General features: G+C 36.3%; 1 protein-coding gene across 1 annotated transcript in view; it reads right to left on the bottom strand.

The window, feature by feature from the left end:
- Window positions 1–208: 208 nt before the first annotated feature.
- NIPBL (NIPBL cohesin loading factor) overlaps window positions 209–22,019 on the bottom strand; it is a 93,034-nt gene continuing 71,223 nt past the window's right edge. Inside the window, exons 25-46 of the mRNA XM_054398010.1 lie at window positions 21,600–21,814; window positions 21,401–21,503; window positions 20,719–20,817; window positions 20,470–20,616; window positions 18,877–19,011; window positions 17,498–17,596; window positions 16,187–16,240; window positions 14,925–15,033; window positions 14,198–14,334; window positions 12,603–12,743; window positions 12,188–12,281; window positions 11,927–12,081; window positions 11,593–11,683; window positions 8,390–8,563; window positions 7,077–7,267; window positions 6,167–6,274; window positions 4,672–4,872; window positions 4,113–4,259; window positions 2,824–3,119; window positions 2,327–2,501; window positions 1,554–1,739; window positions 209–988 (exon numbers count right to left, since the gene is read on the bottom strand). Of these exons, the coding sequence (XP_054253985.1) occupies window positions 623–988; window positions 1,554–1,739; window positions 2,327–2,501; window positions 2,824–3,119; window positions 4,113–4,259; window positions 4,672–4,872; window positions 6,167–6,274; window positions 7,077–7,267; window positions 8,390–8,563; window positions 11,593–11,683; window positions 11,927–12,081; window positions 12,188–12,281; window positions 12,603–12,743; window positions 14,198–14,334; window positions 14,925–15,033; window positions 16,187–16,240; window positions 17,498–17,596; window positions 18,877–19,011; window positions 20,470–20,616; window positions 20,719–20,817; window positions 21,401–21,503; window positions 21,600–21,814 (3,423 nt within the window). The 3' untranslated portion in view covers window positions 209–622. The remainder of the gene's footprint in view (window positions 989–1,553; window positions 1,740–2,326; window positions 2,502–2,823; window positions 3,120–4,112; window positions 4,260–4,671; window positions 4,873–6,166; window positions 6,275–7,076; window positions 7,268–8,389; window positions 8,564–11,592; window positions 11,684–11,926; window positions 12,082–12,187; window positions 12,282–12,602; window positions 12,744–14,197; window positions 14,335–14,924; window positions 15,034–16,186; window positions 16,241–17,497; window positions 17,597–18,876; window positions 19,012–20,469; window positions 20,617–20,718; window positions 20,818–21,400; window positions 21,504–21,599; window positions 21,815–22,019) is intronic.

Here is a 22,019-nt window from a genome sequence, read left to right as displayed (position 1 = left end):
AAAATTTATTGCAGTATTCAATTCCACCAGATTTGCTGGGGATCCCTTTTCTTGTATTATTTCAGGGTGACCTAATACATCAAAATCTACATTTACAAAAATCCTCCTGCAGATAGGTCATAGATACTGCATGCTTTTTTTTCTCCCTTTTTTTTTTCTTTTTTTTTTTTCTTCAACAGAATAAATTATATATCCAGGAGATTTTGCCATTTTACAGCCTGGAAAAACAATGCTTCCCTGGAAACTGGGCTAAGCTAAAGAAAGCCATCCGCTGCTAGGTTAAACTCCAAGAACACTTTATTAAGAACATTAACAGACTAATTTCCAACATTCACTTGTTTATTTTTTTTTTAAACAGAAAGGTTTTTTTTCAAGATATAAACAATTTTTTTTGTTAAACTATAATACAGTGGGAGTAAAAATGAACTGAGAAGTTTCTGCTGCACAACAGCGAAGGAAGCTCCCACAAAAATGTTTACCAAATATTTCCTTCTTTTTCCCGCGTCCCAGGTTCCATTCTTACTCTTCATTTAACTGATTTTTTTTTTTTTGCCAGAAAGATGATATTTCAAGTTTTTCTGTTATTTCAATTCCTGTAAATTTGGCTGCATGTACAAATTCATTAGCTGGAAGTTCCATCCTTGGCGGCATACAGCGATCGTAAAGTCTGCACAACTTTATTAGTCAGCTTATTAGCACTCGTTAGAGCAATTTTTTTGTAAATAATGTCTGACTCTTTAATAGTGTCTACCCAAGGCACCAGTTTGCGGCCATCACGGCGCTTAGCCTCAGTCCAGGAGCCACTGTAGGAGCCTGCCATCCACTGAACACTGAAGCCATTGCTGGTTTTCTGTACTACTCTTGCAATTTGTGGTCGGTCTTTGTACTTTGGACAGCAAATAGCGATGACATCCATGACATCAACACTTTCATTCATCTGTGCTGCCAACTCCGTAGAGTCTGAATTTCGTTTTGACCTTCTCAATGACTAAAACATTGGGGGGAAAAAAGACCAAGTGTTACACAAAAGAACTTTAGTGAAATTATTGCTTTTATTGCTTTTAATCCCTTGACGCCGGGAGTTGGGATTTCCCGGCACACATTCCATTGCCGGCAATGAGACGCACCGCGACCGCCAGCGCCAAGGGGTTAACATATCCTTGTAAAACCACATACTCTTAATTTGTACCCGTGTCTTTATCTCTTATTGATATATAAAATTATATATACACATGAATCATAAAGCTACATAAAAACTTGGCAACAATAAAAAGGATAACACACAGTACATTCCAAAGGAAAATTAATAACTTTTTATACGGGATAAATTTTCTAGGTTGTTTGTTGTTTTTTTTTTTATTGTCTTTTCTGTTAAACTTTCTACAAAAGTTGTATAAACGGTTAAGTAGAGAATCTCTATCTACAAAATGCTTTCTTTCATGTGGATTACATTACTTGGTGTACATTTAATATAATAGACTGACATTTATAAGCACATAAAAATCGTTTTACGTAATACGCTGCGAAATACGTTGACTCCTCCTCCGCCTCACCCCTGAAGTGCCTCCTCCTCTATCCTCCCCATCACTTTCATCGTCCTCTGTCTCAGCTGCATTGTTTTTAGGGCTGCCTCCTCCAAGCAGCGAGGTAATTGCTTTGTTCCGAGCATTTGTGCTAGCTGACACCTCTCCATCTTCTTCCTCTTCATCAGGATCCAAATGTTCCATAAGGAGCTTGAACTGTTAAAAAACCCAAGATTAGTCCACATTGCAACTTTAAAAACAGACATTTATATCACACTACATTAAACGAAAGAATGAACAGAAAGGTAAAGAAACAGAGCAAGCTTTAAACTTGAACAGCTGATGTTTTGTTCTATAAAATTTTTACTTCCCTCTCCTTTTTTTGTATATATGTAAAAGCTTTCTTCTTGTGTTTCCAAAATTGCAAGTTTTGTCTTACTGGTATTTCTAGATTTCTAGACTAAACACACTAGATCTAGTCTGTACTTCTGTGATGGAAACAGTCAGGGTTAAAACAAACAAGTTATATGGGAGACATATACAAGATGGATGTCAGAAGTTGCAAAATACCCCACAAAGTATAAGATTTTTGAGTTTAAATTAATTTTCACTGTGTTTGAACTTATTAGAAATCTATGAAAGATAGTCCTGCTAAACATCCTGAAAGAAAGTGGTGAGTTTCAGTATATCATGTAAGATTTCCAGGAACTTAACATTCCAAAACATTCATCCACAGCTGCTATCAAGTTTACAGTGTGTTAACTAGTTAGAAAGGATTTCAGGTTTTCTGCAAAGCAACTTACATCTAAGTACTGTTTTACTATAGTCCTCTTCACTTCTTCAGTGATCTTGGAATTAGCCATATCACTCCGCAGAAAATCCAGAGTTTGTTTTGGATGGAAATGCACTCCTGTCTTCCTGTTTATCGCTTTATCATAAACTTTTGCAGATTCAGATGGAGAATATTTCTGAATTTTACTGTTTTAAAGAAAATAAAATGAAGGAGCTTTTGAAGAAATTCCAAAGCAATTTCTAAGAAAAACTTTTAAAAGCTTCAGTACAAGTAGCTATATATTTTAATCATTCCACATAAAATAGGCATCCTGGTAAGAAAAGAAAACATTGTTCTTTCTAAGCCAAACTTTCATTATATTTAGCTTATCAAATGTATGTTTTCCCTCTTACACAAATTGTTGCTTGAACAATTAGTTACAATCAACTTTTTTAAAAAACTGCCAAATTTAAGTCCTCACAAAGAATTCACTAGATACAAAGAGGACCTGTATCTAAACATTCTTACCTATCAGAGAATCCACAGAGGTTCTTTAAATGCTGTTTTAGCATTAAAAGTAATAATATGCCTTGGGAGACATTGGCAAATTCAATTAAAGGAGCTGAATTTTCTGGTAAACATTTCATCACAGCATTTATATCATTTTCTTCATCGGAATCTGAATCAGAGTCTACTCGTTTCCGTAACCTTCGAGGCTTAGAACCTTCCTCCTCACTTTCGCTCCCACTTCCACTGTTACTGTCACTCTCAGTTTCCTCATCTGATGAAGGTTTTCTTTCCTTTTTTTTGTCTTTCACCATAGACTGCAAGATAGAGGAATTAACACACCTTTCAAAATCAGAGTAAGTAGCATTATGTATGTTTCTAAAAAAATCTTTACAAAATCACTACTGGCTTAAATTAACAAGAATTCTTCAGACAATATTATGAATTTATAATTCAGTATTAAACAAATTTTAAAAGTATTTATGGCAAAAAGATGCTGAAAAGCTCATCCAAAGCCCACAGAGAGTAACCAAAGGAACAAGTATTGCACTGGCATGTTATTCATAAAAGACTGCTTAATGTTAGCAGTTGCAGTAAAATGCATAAGACCAAACCAAATAAATCAGGAAGAAAATTCCACTTTTCTTTCACCTGCATATCATTTCTGCCACCTGATTTCCACATGTACTCTGATACAGACTAGTCCAAGCTGCTTTTAATACTTGTGTCTTAGAAATTTATGCACTGCTGACCAGAGAAATGCTCAAGTGATCATACACACTATTAACAATAGTAAGTTCTACTACTTTTTGGTCTACAGAATTCCACAGCTGTATTATTACTGCACATGGCATGATATTTCATCACAGAGAACTTAAGAAGTCCTAAGCGGGATCTCATCCTTTCTGTGCTGTGCTACACGTAAGTCCCCAATCTGAAGAAGGTAACCTTTCTAGTAGACGAAAAACGGAGAATTCAAAGCAGTATACTTTCCCAGGCACCAATTCTGAACTGTACTTACTAGTCAGGTTAGACATTCTATAAACATGCTTGCTTCCTGACAATTTGTCCCTTCTTCTGTTTAAGTTGTCCAGGAAGTTAAGACACTGAAGACTTTAAGGAGCAGAGGCCTTTTTCTTACAGGGTTGTGTATTGCCATAGCAACAGATACTATACCATGATTCAGGCTCTAATACGCTACTTTAAGAAAAGATGTAACGTGCACTCTTTTCTTGCCATAAACTATGTATTTAAACTGGATTTTATTATTAAAACTGTATAGAAATACAGAAAAATATAAAGACACATACCTCTTTAAATGACTGTAATAGGTTGCTACCAGAAACTGATAGCGTAATGTCTATATGATGCATTATAAACAGTGGCTCTTCTTGTGTTTGATAAGGAAAACAGGCTAGATTGTCTGCTATGTACAAGAGCATATTCACCTCTGTTTTCTGGAAGTTTAAAAAAAAAATATAGAATATTACACTTACCAATACTTCAGACTTAGCATTTATCCTGTGTTCCTAACAGTCTAAAGCAAAAACGTGATCAAAAATTTTGTTCTACATACACCCCCAAAGCCATTCTAAACAATATGCATACATGCAAAATTTGGTCATACCTCAAGATACAGTATTTCTGATCAGTCCAGACTGTACAGGAAAGTACAGAAAGATGCAAAAGTAACAAATGCATTCTATTATATAGGTAATAAATAACAGAGGTAAATATTCCATATTACAAAGTATATTATGGAAATAAAGTTACCAATAATAATGTCACACAAATATGTTGTAAAAGGAGAATTTAAGCTTGTAGTTCTGCATTTTAATTTCTTCTAAATGAAGGAAATGTGATGCTTACTGCAGTATCATCAAAGAGGTTCAGTAAAGAAATTAGAAAGGCTCGTCTGTGTTGACGGTTCCCGCGGATCATGGAGTATAGGTGTGAGCACAATGCACTGGATGATTCATCATGTCTAAAACCTCTTACAGGATCTTTTGGGCAGGTATTGATTGCCTGTTGTACCTGGTAAGACATCTTCATACCAGCCACTGCTTTCATCTGAAATGGAAATGTATTTATTTTTCTTTAAGCTGCTGATTTCAAAGCAGTAAAATTTACTCCTGTTAAGTGGATGATCACCTGAAGTTTACCTTTAAAACATGCCAGAAGCAATTCTACCTTTCATGTTAGCAAAGGGATCAATACAGAACTTATGGAAGAGATCAGAATATCATGTGAACTGCTTTCACTATAAATTCTGTTACAAACATCTAGCTAATATCTTTACCCACTACAGCCAGGTATTCCAATTTAAATGGTTTTCAAGAATATCAAAATGTTTGCATATACTAATAGAATATTTTACCAAATATGCATCCTTGGTGTTGCTTGTAGAGAAACCAGCAACCAAGTCTGTATTAGTACAACAGGACTAACAAACAGAAAATGAGGTTTTTTTTTGCATATGTGCTGTCATTTCCAGCCGATTTTACTTAATTCAAGGTTCCTTAAAAAAACCCAGGAATCTCTACTGAGGCTGTATATCTTGTTCTCCCCATAGCGCCTCTGCTGCCGTTGAGCAAAGATTTTGCTTCATGGATACACTGTCTTAAATCCCAGCTGCCTACATATGAAATTTCATGTACCTTTACCTACTGGATTAGATACCTGTTTGATTGCCATCAACAGTGCAGTGCTCCAATTACAGTGGAATACAAGCAGGTATGAAACGTTAGACAATGTAGCACACACAATTAACCCAGAATGGGGCCTTCCAAAATAAGGAAAGGGTACTGCAGCTTTAATTTCAGATCTTAAATGGAATTACTGGCACCATACCACAACTCCAAAAGCCCTCACTTAGCCCTTGTATCTTAACTTTCAGCAAGAACCCTCAGATCTAAATAGCTTCCTATACTCTTTCTGCTTAGATTAAAATTTATAAAGCCTTAATGGCTTAGCATTCTACTACCTATACACTAAGGACTTTTACGGAAGGTGTTCTCTTCTCTAGTCCACTGATACAGGAAAGTCATTGCTAAATATTACGAAACACCTGTTCTTACTTCTTGTCAAATAAATGCTCTTAAGTACAGTTCAGTGAGGAAAATATTACTATGAATCAGAAATTAAAGGGAATTTTGGACTGCAAGAGACACTTCTAATTACTAATAGCCTTTCTATTTGTAAAAACGGACATCTCCATACAGGGGAAAGAGTCAAGATGATTTTTACAATTGCTGATAGTTATTGTCTGTTACTTTATATTTTTCTGCTACCGAGGCATACCCATGTGTCAAACCACTGGAGAACATAATAGTATTTTGTAATATATTAAATTAGAACTACTTACGTGAATGAACCCAGCATATTTTTTGTCTATTTCCACCAACTGCTGGTCAGCTTTATTTCGCATAGAGGGCTCTGGATCTGTGCCCATAGCGATTAAGTATGGCACACACTTGAAAAAACAAACAATATGAATATTTAGACTTATTGCAACTCCTCTTCCCCAGTCTTTGTTCTTCTACTACACTACTGTTCTTGTTATACTCTAACTATTGCAGAAGGTAGAATGGGAAGCAGAAAATAGGAAACAGAAAATAGGAAGCTATATGTAACTTACTACCTAACTACTTTTTGCAAGCAATTAGAACAAAGTAAATGAGAGGCCAGAATTATAAATAATTGATGTTTTGTGAGGTTTGAGGTAGCATTTCCCTTTCTCTCAAATTCTTGAGTCAATTTACACTATAAAAAGGCCATTAAAAAAACTCTCAAAACACTACTTATTACTGAACATGCACAGTTGCTGCAGTATAAAAAGTTACAAAATTACACAAGCAAAGAATAATGCAGATGATAATCAAAGTTCTAACAGCAACTGTGGAATTCCATAGTGTTTGGATGGAGTGTGGGAACCAACATGGATGCAAGTAAACATTTTCCAGGATAAAGAATCAAATGAAGAAAGTTGCTTGGCATACATCTGAAATTTGTAACAGAAATATGCTCCAATGTACATCTGGGTGCTGGCTGAGCTTTTATACCTTGATCCAACAGAGAAAAGACAGCATTTGGAATCTCACTGGCTAAACAATATAAAACTGATTTCAAAATATGCTTTCTTTAAAGGCCTTTTACTACAATATGAAAATACTGCAACATAGCTGGAAGAGAAAAGCTGGAAAATTACGTAGCAAGTGTGAAACTCTCTGAAAGCCTGAGTAATAAAGATGTCCCATTACAAAAGACTACCATACCTGAACAGGATGGATGAGACCCTGGTTTAACGTCAGCGCAATGACATTTAGAGCAAAGTGGCGTACACTGGACTGGGTATGAAAGAAAGCCTCAAGGACCTGTTTGAGATATAGTTGCATGATGGAACTACTCATCCCTGAGGAAATATCACCCATTTCTTTCAGGTCTTCCTGTTTTGCTACTTTTTTCCCTGTAAAAAGGACAAAAGGAATAGCAAACTCACCAAAGCGTAATCGTAAGCTTTACCATTAGTTAATGCATGCTGATTTTTAAGCTTTTTAATAAATACACATTTCAGCTATCTTAAAAGTGGGTTTATAATCTCATGAAACACTGAGCAGTCATAGAATCATAGAATCAACCAGGTTGGAAGAAACCGCCAAGATCATCCAGTCCAACTGATTACCCAGCCCTAAGCAATCAACTAGACCATGCACCAAGTGCCTCATCCAGTCTTCTCTTGAACATCTCCAGGGACAGCAACTCCACCACCTCCCTGCACAGCCCATTCCAATGGGCAATCACTCTCTCTGTGACGAACTTCCTCCTAATATCCAGCCTACACCTCCCCTGGCACAACTTAAGATTGTGTCCTCTCATTCTGCTGCTGCTTGCCTGGGAGAAGAGACCAACCCCTACCTGGCTAAAACCTCCCCTCAGGTAGTTGTAGACAGCAATGAGGTCACCACTGAGCCTTCCCTGCATTCACCAGGCAGTAACCTGATCATAAAAGCAGATCAGGTCAGTCAGGCAAGACCTGCCCCTCCTAAATCCATGCTGGCTGGGCCTGATCCCTTGACCATCCTGTAGGTTCTGTGTGATTTCACTCAAGATGACCTGTTCCATAAGCTTGCCTGGCACTGAGGTCAGGCTGACAGGTCTGTAATTTCCCAGTTCCTCCTTCCGGCCCTTCTTGTGGATGGGCACTGTGCTGTTAAATATACATCAAAAATCTAAAGAGACATGACTTAATAATTTTTGTTCCTTAATAAAAGCTTTTCAATTACAAAGTTTATTGCATTGCAATTATTATTTTCTCTCTACAAATTAATCTTAGAAGGAATTTTGACCAAAAGTTATTAATAACATCATTACAGCAATTATATATTCTGGATTGCTTCCAGGATTTACATATCCTGAAAGTGAATAATATACCCAATGTGTGCATATACTTACATACATAATGAATTTTTGAAAATCATTTGGGAACAGTATTATGGATCTGATAAGTGGCTCAGCTCACATACACAACGATTTGGGCAAGAATGTTTTGGTTTGCATGCTGCATTAACACAAAATACTCAAGACTTACAGTCTCTGTCTGCCTGCTGCATACGTGTATCCTCCTCCTGCAAGTAGGTCTGGAGGTTTTTCAACACTTGGATTTTTAAGTTTACTGAACAGTTCTTATCCGAAAGAATGCTGTTGTACAGAGTCTTCACTTCCTGTTCAAACATTAAACTTGGGTGTTGTATAAATGCAAATCCTAAGGGTGAAAAAAGAGGAAATGATTCCATGTTATTAACGTATAGAAATTTTATTTCTGCTTTTTAAGTCTTCCTTCAAAACAGAGGTTTGAACTATCTCCTCCATACAGCATAGCTTTATCTAGTCCAAACAGTATTGCTTTTCCGCATGGACACCATTCACAGCCATGACAATTCCACCAGCCACAGCTGTGATGGATAAAGATGGGATGTGGATCCAGGGCAGCATCACCAAGAAGAGTTAGAGAGGTCTTGAAGCATGTCTAGTGTAGTGGCCTGCATCTGAATGACTCAGAGGTCTCACAAGATCAAGGGAAGAATACAGGTAAAAATGCTCCATTGCTTTTATAACACATTCGTGCAGAGAAACATTCTGTGAAGAGTTTATACAGAGGCACAGCAAATGTGAAAAAACCCCAAACAAGAATTTAAAGATAAAATCTTTAAAGAAAACAAACAAGCACTCACACAACAGTGAACACTAAAATTTCTATCTCTTCCTGTCACTATTCATATACTTACTAAAGTCTTCTCTAAATAGCTCTCTGTAGCATTCCCAACACTACTGTTGGAAGATATACACTAGAAAACCGTTTTTAGTGGCAGCCTTATTCTTGTCAATGAATGTGTGAATGAACACACAGCAAAAATACATGAACATAAAAGAAGAATGAGTTGAAAAAAATGAGAGCAAACAAAATTATGCAAAAGCAACACATAAAAACAGCTGTAGGAAAGGGAAGACAGAAAAAAATTCAAAAATTACTCTAAAGACACAAAAATGCCAGTGCAGATTACATGCTAGGTCCAGAGCAAGATTTCAGCATGCTTAAGATCTCATTTCAATGTCAAAATAAGAAACAGAAAGATGAAGGTGAGGTGGAGGGGAAAGAGGAGAAAAACGAACAATGATGGTCTGTGGAGTATGTGGTATGATTGTGCAGTCTATACAGGTGTTTCCAACTGGACCAGCTCTGAGCAGCCCTAGCCCCTTTCTTAAGGTTAATTTTAAAAACAAAAAGCACATGCATATATGTGTAACAACATGTAACACTTTCTTCCTTCATTCACTTAAAGGAGGATAAAACACCAGTATTCTCAGTGAAATTCTTACTTTTCCATTCTCTGTAAGTGGGGAAAAAAGTTCTTACTTGATGTAAGAATTTGTTGTAGGAGATTTAAAGAGGAACCTGTTGTGTTCCTTTAAGCACTAACTTCACATCTTGGGTCTGCTCTCATACCACTTTGTAACTTTCATTCTGTTCAGAGTCTTAAGAGTAAGCACTGAACTTGGCTGAGTAAGACATTATCTGTTAAATACTTACATGTTAAGCTAAATTTACTAACAGAATTCTATACCCACAACCTGTGTTGCAAATACATATCTGGAAGAGAAGCATAAGCATAGTCATTATAGTTATGCTTAATGGTTGTGATTATGGTTAATGCTTAATCTCTCAACAGCAGTAACACAGCTTAAAGCAAGGGCTAAAACCATTGAGCATCCGTATCAAAATGACACATTAATAATTGCCAACAGGAAAGTACACACTTCTGTATGATGCCTTTACTGTGTATAAATGTTGAATTAGCTTGCCTGTCCTTTGCACCTCATTGCTGCACACTAACTTTGAATAGCTTTGGCAGCTTTGCTCCATTACCAGCTTGTAAGATAGAACCAAGGTTCTACATCTACACATCTCTGCACATCTTCATACGTTATACAGCTACCCTCAAAATGGAGCAAGTGCTGAAAACATGTGCTCAAGATATCATTAAGGACTGATAAGCTTACAGACTGAGGAAAAAAAAATAATCATAAGATGGTCAGCTGACAGGCACCCTTGTTTTCCCCCTCCCCTAAAACCAATCACAGTTTAGTCTATAATTTAGAAAACTTTTTGTCAGATGCAACCTTTAAGTAGTGAAAGGTTGCAAGAAGGTCTTCCTGGAGCCTTCTCTTCTCCAGGTGGAACAAGAGCAACTTTCAGCCTGTCCTCATAGGGGCAGTGTTCAAGCCCCTTATCTTCATGGCCCTCTTCTGAACTGACACCAACAGGTCCACAAGTCAGACACAGTACTGCAGGTAGGGTCTCAAGAAAGCAGAGTAGAGGATAGAATAACCTCTCTTTACCTGCTGGTCACATTTCACTTGATGCAGTCCAGGATGTGACTGACTTTTTGGGCTGCAAGCACACATTGCTGGCTTTTACTAGTATTTTTAACAACTAAGTTCCCCATGTCCTTCAAGATATCTAAAAAGGTATTGCCACCTAAAGAGCAATTTAAAGAGGTGAATTCTTGTCCACAGTTAAACTAGACAATGCAAGAGCATAAGCCAGGGAGACAACTTCCTTTGAACTAAGCCAGAAACCAAGGCCTACCTGTCCAAACAAGATCCTTTCACATGTACAGCTTTGTCCTTAAACCAGAGGAAGACCATGATGCAAAGCATTCAGTGGCATTTAATATATTAATGAAAGTCACATACTGTACTAATGCCTTCAAATAAAGAATCTATTTTAAAAGTGAAATACTGCTAAAATCCTGAAATGAACTGTAATATCTAGACTATGACATCATCTCAGTGCTGTGGAAACTTGGTATAAAATGTCAGAGTTCTCTTGATTTATGCAGAATACCTGCTTATGCACTTAAAACATTCACACTTTTCCCAGCACTTTTCTTAGTAGTTTTTAACCATGGCTAGTGGAGTGTACAGCAGGATTTGGAGTTAGAACATACTTACATGTGGAGAAAAAAAGAACATCTATGTTACTTTGGAAATATGATGCTCTTTTAGACTTGGCCACACATCAGAAGGCATTCACTGTCTAAACCATCCACTCTGCTGCAGAAGTACGCAACTAGCAACTTGTTGACAACTTTTCTATAGCCAGTTTGCAAATAAAACACACAGTAAATTTTTATTTTAATCAAACTTGCTTGCCACTACACAAATACACGAGTTTCTACTGATACATCTGGATTTTACTATAGCAGAATAATAAAAACTATTATGTCTTACCAAGGCCAATAATGGCTTTTGTCTGTACTTCTTCATCTGAATGCTTTGTAAAATACATCAGCAGTTCAAGTACTTTATCCTTAATGTTAACCTGAGCAAATTAAAACAAAAATAATAGCTATAATATCTCTTGTAAAAAGCATAAATATCAAAAGGAGAAGGAGAAACAATCTTACTGAATGGCCTTTGAAAAATCATGTATTTAAAACCTAAAAAGCTATAATGCAGGCATTAGCAAGATACACTTCAGCTTTCAGGGACTAGAAATACTGTGCTTTCAAATCAAAGCATTCAACATATGTAAGATATGGCAACTAAATACAAGTCATTTTACCTTACTGTTGCCTTTAAAATCTTCCTGATCAAAATCAAAATGCCGGCACAGTGCTCCAACAGTGAAAAGTGATCTAAGGAGTGCTGGTTTATTGGCAGTAAGTATTGTACTGTTGGGGTCTTCCTGATGTTGACTTTTTAATTTGGAAAGCGCACCTACAGCAAGATAAAAGTTTGGTCATATTGTTTAATTGTGGTGTATATCTAACATAAGACTTGTAGCCAAAACTAAGAAGTGACAATTACACGTGATTTTTCTTACCATAGTATCTATTAAAACAGGCCCACACAAATTTATAGTTCTGGGTGACCTTGTTCACAACAGCCCCTAGACAGCTCACACAATGCTGAACAACCTAGGAGCAAGAAAGAACAAATTCCATATTTAGGAGTTAAAATGGAGATTTTTATAAAGCTCTATAAAAAAAAAAGTCAATGCTGAACTGAAACTAACAATCTAATGGATGCAATGCCCATCTCCTAGACTGCTCTGAAAACTTGCTCAAAATCATAAAAATATAGCAATAAAACAAACTCCACTAAATCAAGTACACTGATTTTTTTCTTTTATGTCTGAGAATTTACCTTCATAATGAAGACAGACTTTCTTTAAATCCAAGCAAGGTATTTAGCCATGTGAAATGAAATCAGCTTAATAGCAGTGATTAAAAACTTACTGTCATGCCATATTTGATGATGAGTTTCATAAGGTCTTCCTCAATAGTGGCAAGAAAGGTCTCACTTGGGTGCTCCATCAGTGGCACTACAAGCTCTAAGATTTTTGCAACATTGCAGATCACCATGAAATCATTCTGGGTCTGAAATAATAGCATTTATAGCATGTAACTTAATTTCTGACCATGTTGCCCATAAGCTAAGTATTACTAATATGCACTTAGAGTAAAAACCCCAGTTCATGTAGGATATTTGGTAAAGATATAAAAGGATATTTATATAGTTTACCTCTGCTATTAAATCACATGTTATTATGAATGCTAGTTCTGTTTTCCATAGAACTTCTTGAAAAAAACAAAGAAAATCCCTATGTGTAGTTTCACTTCTCATCATGGCTGTTAAAGACCCAAAACGTTTTGATCTTGATAAATTTTTGAGGTCTACAATAAATTGAGGAGTTCTTCCCAATATACACTACAGAATACACAACATCTGGAAAAAGGCGTCAGCAACAAAACGAAGTTGTGCTATGACTCACTGTACTTTAAGCAAAATAGGTAACGACACACACAAACATAGAAATTACAACGATAGTTATTACTGGTTTACATTTTTGTGATTGTGTCTGTATTGTGAAGAATCTATGGAAAACATTTATCTACTAAAGACACATCCTGGTAGAAATTTACCGTTTTTTTTTTTTGACAAATAAAGCTCATTAATCAGGATGATAAATGCTACTATCAAGACATTTAACATATTCATAACATATTCATGCTGACAGTGATAATTTTACAATTCAGCTCCTAAGTACAAAACCTAGGTAACCCACTAAATGGGCTGCAGCAAGCAAATAATCAGGTAACACTTTCTTACATAGTTTGATCAGAAGTCTCTGTAAAAGTCTCTTGTAAATGTGCCTGAAGAACACTCCTGGAAACCTGAACTGGAAAATGCTAAGCTATACCGACAATCCATTTAATAATTACTCTTAAGGCTGCCCTGGGCAGCTGATATAACCTGATGGATTGCTGCCACCCGCCCACACTCCTCCTTGACCCATGGCTGCATGATCCGACATAACTTTCCTGGAGTCAACAGTGTCAATCAAAACAGCAGAAGGGACTGGACTGGGGAGCCTCAGCACTACAGCTTTTGTGAGCTAAAGTGTCTTACAGGAGGGATCTAGGAAAGTGAGAGATGAAGTACAGTAAAGGATGGACATTTTTCTTCTGATATATCTGCTATATGATACATCAATCTATCTTACAGAACAGTACCTCTAGTCTTAGGATTCATATATGTTAAATATTAACCACTTTATGAAATAAGTTATTTCATAACAAGTGAAAAACTGGATCTTAGTCCTCACAGGGTAGAGACAGCACAGGTATCGGTTTCATTTGGCTGTAAAATGTCGAGGCAGTGGTAAGGAACAGTAACTTGGAGGCTATGGAGATCATCAAAAGGATCCAGTATTTTAAAAAGTTATGATGATAATGATATAAACCCATAATTTCATCAAATATACAAGAAAGCCATTCATTTCCATGCTTAATTACTGAGGGAGAAAAAAAAAATGATTTTGTCTACTTACACTACACTTAGTGGTCAGGTAGGGCTGCATGGTCATAGCATGTTTGACCATTAGCTGGGGCCTGATTTTGCTGAATAAGAACAAAGTGGTTATGCAAGCAACCAAGCGACCAGAATTGACACCTTTGTTGTCAGAATCTGTAAAAGATAGAAAATACAGAAACATGTTAAGTCCAAGTGATATTTGAGCAATTAAAAATATATGGCTTAAACATGATTTGAGTATCTGCTTTCACAGAATCAGAGAATTGTTGGGGTTGGAAGGGACCCCAAGGATCGTCTAGTTCCAACCTCCCTGCCATTGGCAGGGACACCCTCCATTAGATAGGTTGCCTAGAGCCACATCCAGCCTGGTCTTAAAAAAATGCAGGGATGGGGCTTTCACCACTTCCCTGGGCAACCTGTTCCAGTGTTAAATCTCTTTCAACATCAATGCAGCATATTCTTATTAGAGATGAGAACACAAAGTGTTCTCAAAATATTCTGAAGATACTATTTTGAAAGTAGTTCTGTTATTATGATTAGGTAGTGAAAACTGGGAAAGCTTTATTATTTATTATACAGTGCTCAGGAGTTAATAATGAACTTAAAAGCAATAAATTGTTACCATCTTTTTTTAACAAGAATTCCCCAAGAGTAACTTTTCATGATAGCACTTTGAACAACTACTCTTACAGTATCATATAAAATTCAAAAGAGTTTAGCTACTGAGTTTTAAATAATAGTACCTGATAAAGATTCCTCATATTTAAGAATGTGCTCGACCAAATTGTCAACAAGTTGAGTACAAGCTTTCTTCACAGGTTTATATGAGGCATCCTCTTCTGACTTCAACAGCTGCAGCAGATGAAACAGAAAATTATTTAGTATTAAGGATGCATTAATTTACAATGGATACATGCTGGTTTCATAATTGTTACTGCAGCTACACAAGGATTTATACACTACAAAAGTATTTACTTAACTTCTCCATACAAGTTATGTGGTGAACAAAAAGTGTAAAGAAGTAAAAAAAAAACAACCAAAAACCAAACCAGAAAATACCCTACCCCAAATTGCAAGAGAAGTAAAGAAAAAAATTACCATAATAGAAATCTGGAAAAAATTTACTGATTATTGCACTGGAATTAAAGCTAACTTTCTTCTTAATGAAATAACACAAAAAACAGTACCATAGTTATCTTTGCCAGCAGTTACTACTAGAAATTAGAAGACTTTAAAAAGACTTAAGAAACAAAGAGCAAATTCAAAAGGGGCATTGTTTTTGACACTAACCAAAAATGTCAAAGACGAAACATAGATTTTTGAGCATTTTAATCAGTTAGCCTTTTTCCATATGATTTCAGGCACTGAAATCATGTCCAGAAGGTCCTTTAATATCTAACAAGGATTGAGATCACACTTATATCAGTTTCTTCAGTGCAGGCACTAAGGATCTCTCATTTACTTGGCTACCTACGTATTTCATGGCACTCCAAGCTAAAGTAAAACCCAAAATGCTTTTCTGATTGAAAGTTAACCAGTTAAATTCTTAGAAAATTCAGAGTAAAATATAATGTAGAAGTAACCAATACTTGGAAAATTGCTTCTGAAAAACTGTGTAACAAATGTATTAAATGTGAAAATACACTTACCTACCATTTAAATAAATATCTACATTGCACTACATGCCTCATTTCAGAAATTATACTAGCTGTGAACTTCAATTTATGTCACTCATTATTAAAGAGACTATGAAGTTAAACAAACAATACCCCTTTCATATTCAGAAAGTGAAGTATTTTAAAACATCATATGGAAAGGCAAACTAATGTCAGAGACAAAAATGCACGCACCAAGGAGAATAAAAAAGTAAGTGAGATGTTTAAAGAACATGAACTGAAATTGTCTACTGTAAAGGACTGTTCTTTCAGTTCCCCTTCTTTGTGTTTTAGTACCAAAAAGAAATTCTGACAGTGATTGTATGGTACATTCAAAATTCATTACTTACATTTTGAAGAAGTTGTTCAAACCAGTCATACCCTGTATCTCTACAAGCTGCAACCTAGAAGTATTTTTGAGAATAAACTGGTTAATAAGATAAAGACACCTGAGAAAAAATTATTTCAATACAGACGTAATCTTAAAAGATCCGTAAAAATGCACAAATGTGCATTCAGTGCAATGATTTTATATTTTGGGGGATCAGAAACTGTCTTCTACATTTGAAAAACAGTTCTCAGTGACTAGAATTTGTATTTCATAGAATCATAGAACCAGTCAGGGCTGGAAGGGACCACAAGGATCATCTAGTTCCAACCCCCCTGCCATGGGCAGGGACACCTCACACTAGATCAGGCTGGCCAGAGCCATACAAGACAAAGCCTATGCATTTTACTGAAGACTACTAGCTCCAAGATAAATAAAATATTTTTGTAGAATATTTTGTACAGATCAAAGCACAAATACAAGCCTGACATACCAAAAATTACCATGTGCGTATATATAGATGTATTTTTCTATTAAAACCCCAAGCCTTCACTGGTATCATGTATCAGGAACTGTTCACATGTGCTCCAAAGCAGAACTGGTAGGAAAACTAAGTTAAGATGCAATCAAATTGACTGAGTTCTCAGTCTGGAAAAATGCACACTGGATTACCATTTTGTAGAAATATTGTAAAGCAGGATGAAGCTTAAACTCATGATTTTAAGTAATGAAGCAAATACCTGTATTTGGTATTTACATATTGGTATAGCTGATATTAAAACACCTCCACGGCGCAGTGGTTTTACACAACACATTTCAATTACAAATGAAAGCATTTTACTTGAAACAGATTTTGGTGTTTTGGAGACATGTTATTTAATCTGCTGCTTCTAAAAAGCAGATACAATTAGGCAGATACTAGCTTCCCCTGAGTGAAAGCATGACCCTGTTTTGATAAAGCAGCTTATTACCCTTTCAAAACAAATGTTATCAATTGTTTGAGGAAAAATTTCTAAGACACCACTTCTTTGGCTTAATTATATGCTGCTACTAGCAGTTCTTGGAAAATATTAAATATAATCTAAACTTGTTGTGTTCTAACTGAACAAGTATTTTACACAACCTGAATATAGTGTGGTCCCAGTTTACACTGCCAGCAGATTAGTGATCACTTAGTTTCCTACAGATGAGTAATTTTGGCATATATTCAATGCCAGGATATATAAAAAGCAAACCACCTGACAATCAGTATTTTACAAAACTGCAGACAACATTTCAAAGATTCTAAAAACAATAAAATTTTGCACACAAAACTCAAATTTATTTAACATACCACATCAGTGATGTTTAATATTTTCCTTGTCATTGCTTCTTTGTCAAGATGTGGAGTTGGAGTAAACCAGAGCTTCTGGAATGTCTCATTTACTAATTTCTGAAGGGAAAAAAGTACCATCAGAAATAAATAACTTGTCTTGGTACGAAAGTGTTATTTCTAATACATCCAATACAATGTATTTGTTGAAGATGCAGTTCCATAACTGTTAACCTAACTGAGACTGTTGTAGAAAATATTACCTGAGACAGATCCAGATCTACTATTACAGAAGTTATACTGACCTCTAAGTAAGCTTCAGGAAAATGATGACTCGGAACTGACACTACGGAAAATGAAGTTACCACCTTCCTGCATTAATTTGCATTTCTCAAGAAAAAGAGTACCATAAGAAGCAGACAATCAGACACAAGATTATGATCTTTGGAGTAGAACTAGCAGCAATGATAGATTACTTCAGAGTTTTCAAAATAGCTGTGACAAGGTAGGAAAGAGAAAGAAGCCAAGTCTCTATCCCCAAATTTAAGATGTACATTGCCTTCCAATGTTTTTGGATGAAGGAAAAAATGGAATAAAGTAAGAGTGGAAAAAGAAGATTCCTAAATTACTCGTAAAGCACATGGTTGTAAGAAGCAATCCTTATTCATGGAAATATAAAAAATATATATTGAAGATAATGCCTCATTTTTTCTGATGTTGTTAGAAATGCAGTGGGAAGAAGGGGAAAGAACATGGTCACCCCCCTGCAGCTTTGAAGTTGCAGATTTCAAAGCCTACTGAAAGTGTGATACAAAATTATTACAGGTTTGCTCTTAATTATGCAGTTTTCAAATCACTTCGCCAAACCAAACAAAACCAGGTTTGGGTTAGGTTTATGATTTAACACGCAGTCTTAATTTTATGCCATTCTGCACATATATTGCACAAAGAGTAGACATAAGTAACATTTTAGGGGGAAAAACAGATTCATTGAATATTCAGAATTAATGCAAAATCAGCACAGATGAATATGGTTTTTATATGCAGAACTTGCTGGTTTTATATGCTACACTTAATTTTGATGAAAAAACATTATATGCCATTTTCACTTCTTGGAAGAAAGATGCACCAGAGAAAACACTTGCAAGAACAAAAAAATACCTAGAAAAAAAACCTTCTTAAAATATTTTTATTGTCTGCAAGTGCGTGAAGAAGACAGAAAATAGTAACAATTCAAAGAGTATTTTAGAAAGCTAAGGTATCTGCTCCAAAAATTAAAAGTAAATAAAAGTAATAAATATTTAAAAGAGGAATGGAATACTTCTGATCATTTTTTTGTCAAATTTTATCAACACTAAACTAATGCTAATTAAAATTCTGAAGGATACATTTGGTCTTACCTTAATGCCTTCTTCATCATTGACTCTCCGAATCATTTTCACACACATCTCTGTAATTTTGGGAAATGTTGGCTGTTCAATGCAGATATCCCTCAGTATCTTTATGACTCTTTTTCTGACACTGATACCAGTATCCTGTGAAGAGAAAAGCATCACATTCTTGAAAACAAATCAGAAATATTAGCTAATGTATTACATGAATTAATCTTTGAAGATCATGTAATGTGGCAAGTAAAACCTTCCCAGGCAGTTAAAATATTCTGGATTGCATTTATACAAAAGATCAGCAAAAGTTGTACCACTTAACAACTCAAAAGGTTCTTGCTGAGTCCCCCAAATACTGAAATACTGCCTTCATTTATATCCTTCCATCTAACCTCATCTCCTTCTATGACAAAGTCCACTCACTTAGTGGGTGAGGGAAGGGCTGTACTTTTAGCAAAGCCTTTGACACTGTTTTACCACAGCATTCTCCTGGACAAACTGGCTACTCATAGCTTGGATGGGGGATGTTTTGTGGGATAAAAAACTATCTGGATAGCTGGGACTAAAATGTTGTGGTGAAGAGAGTTTAATGCAGGTGGCAAATGGTGTGCCATTGTGTGTGGTGGAACACAAGTGGTGTTCCCCGAGACTCAGTACTGGGGCCAGTCGTCTTTGAAATCTTTATCATCTTCATCTGTAATCTGGATGAGGGGACTAAATGCACCCTCAGTAAATTTGCAGACAATATCAAGATGGGTGGGAGTGTTAATCTGCATGAGTGATGGAAGGCAGTTCAGAGGGATCTGGGCAGGCTGGATTGAGGCCAGTAACATGAGGTTCAAAACTGGCCAAATGCCAGATTCTTCAAACGGGTGACAACAATCCCTTGCAACACTACAGGCTTGGTGCAAAGTGGATGAAAAGCTGTCTGCTAGAAAATGACCCGGGGGTGCTGGTTGACAGCTATCTGAGCACAAGCCAGCAGTGTCCTCAGGTGGCCAAGAAGCCTGGCAGCATCCCATCCTGTATTAGAAAGTGTGGCCAGCAGGACTAAGAAAGTGACTGACCTCCTGTACTCAGCACTGGTGAGGCTGTACCTCAAATACTGTGTTCAGTTTTGGGCTCCTCACTACAAAGAAAGACTCTGAGATACTGGTGTGTCCAAAGAAAGGCAAAGAAAGGCAAAAAAGAGGTTGAAAGTACAAGTCATATGAGCAATGACTGAGCCATGATTGAGTTGTTCAATCTGGAGAAAGGAGGCTGAGGAGAGACCTTATCACTCTCTGCAACTACCTGAAAGGTTGTAGCAAGACAGGTGTTGGCTTCTTCTCAAAAGTAACAAGTGAGAGGACAGGAGGAAATTGCCCAAGATGTGCCATGGGAGGTTTAAGTTGGGTATTACAAAAAAGTTCTTCACTGAAAGGTTTGTAAAGTCTTTGTAATGGTTGCCCAAGGAAGTGGCGCAATCACCATCCCTAAAACTCTTTGAAAGCTGCATAGATGTGGTGCAGAGAGACCATGTTGTTCTGTATTATTAAAAATATAAACTCAGTTAAAAACAGATTTTCCAATGCTGCATTAGCATAAAATATCACAAAGTCAGCATACCAATATTCTTTCAATCAGCATGTCATAATACTGCTCAGCAAGCTGAGGACGACAGAGCACAAATCGGCCAAGCAGCTCCACAGCTGCTTCTCGTACACTAGTGGAGTTATCCATTAACCGTCCATGAACACCTCGCTGCATATCCAGCTAAAAAGAACAAACAGAATAGAGACTCAGAGTGAGAAATGAAGGTTTCTCTTAAGGATGATGTAGGAATGTATGTGCACAATGGGTAGTTCTTTTTTTTACCCTGGCAAGTATACTGGGGTCTACAGCAACAACCTCAGACAAACACTTCATGGCTTTTGTTCGAACAGCAATTGCATTTTCACCAAGTACACGCAGAATCTAGCAAGAAAACAAAAAAGAAGGCTCAGTTGCTTTGGGAAGGCAGTAAACAATGTTTAACAGGCAAACAATGCATCAGAATAACATGTGAACAATTTAAAATAGCTGTATACTAAAAATTAAATATATCTTCGTAGACAGTAAAAAACTGCATGCAAGTGATGTTCGATGGTACTGGTAACTGAGCATGGATATTTTCTAGGGATTGCTACATCTAAGACTGGTCCAAACTGTATTTACACAGGGTTTGTATGTACACTTTAAATCCTCTAATTTTAAACACAACTCTTATCATTCAGTATAGGCTTTCACTATAATTTTTTTAATAGGAGAGTTGGATTTGGGCACTATAATATTAAAAATGTAACATACTATAATCTTAACAATGTAACATACAAAATGCATGCAAGAAAAAGAATCAACCACTTATTTAACCAGTAAACAGTGTGAAAGCACATAGTCCTAACATGACTTGTTAACTACTCATGCTCAACAATGAACAGATATGGCATCCTACCACAAAAGTGTCTGGAATCAGAAACCAACTCTATTTCATTGTATTAAGACTTCCTGCAGAGTTTACCTGTGTCAAATAAATATCGAAGCTCTGGGCAAACGGCCTCATAGAGGCCAAGTAGCGAACAATCAAACATGCGTCCTCGTAGTCCACAGTATCAGAATTCATCCTGCAACAAATTCTGAGTGTTAATTAGGGCATATTTATAAAACACAACTTAAAATGCCAAACGTATGGCTAATATGCAAATACTACCAAGACATACTTTAATGTACTGAATTGAGATGGAGCAGTTTTAATGATGCTGCGAAGAAACTTTTTGCGACTTTCTGCTCTATGCATGATTTGTCCTGTGGTCTCAACATCTTTTGCATGGTGAGTTCCTTCAGATGAATCTTCATCCTTCTGAGATTTAATTGCTTTCTCTGTTTCCATAGTTGTATCACGGAACCACTGAGCTATATAAAACTTCCGAGAAAACTGGAGATGCACAGAAAACGAACCAAACAGATAGAGAAAAGGGAAATTAACAGATCTGTAATGAGATTAAGTGAGTTTCATGCACTAATAATATTTTGGAAAACATGATCAACTGTGTAAGTTAGGATTACAATTGAAGCCCTAACACATGCATAAGTGAAAATTGCTTTACTCCATACGCATAACTGAAAATCATTTTACTCCA

This window comes from Indicator indicator, chromosome Z (genome assembly GCF_027791375.1).
Source record: "Indicator indicator isolate 239-I01 chromosome Z, UM_Iind_1.1, whole genome shotgun sequence".
Taxonomy (NCBI): Eukaryota; Metazoa; Chordata; class Aves; order Piciformes; family Indicatoridae; genus Indicator; species Indicator indicator.
This window is presented reverse-complemented; position numbering and strand designations above follow the sequence as displayed.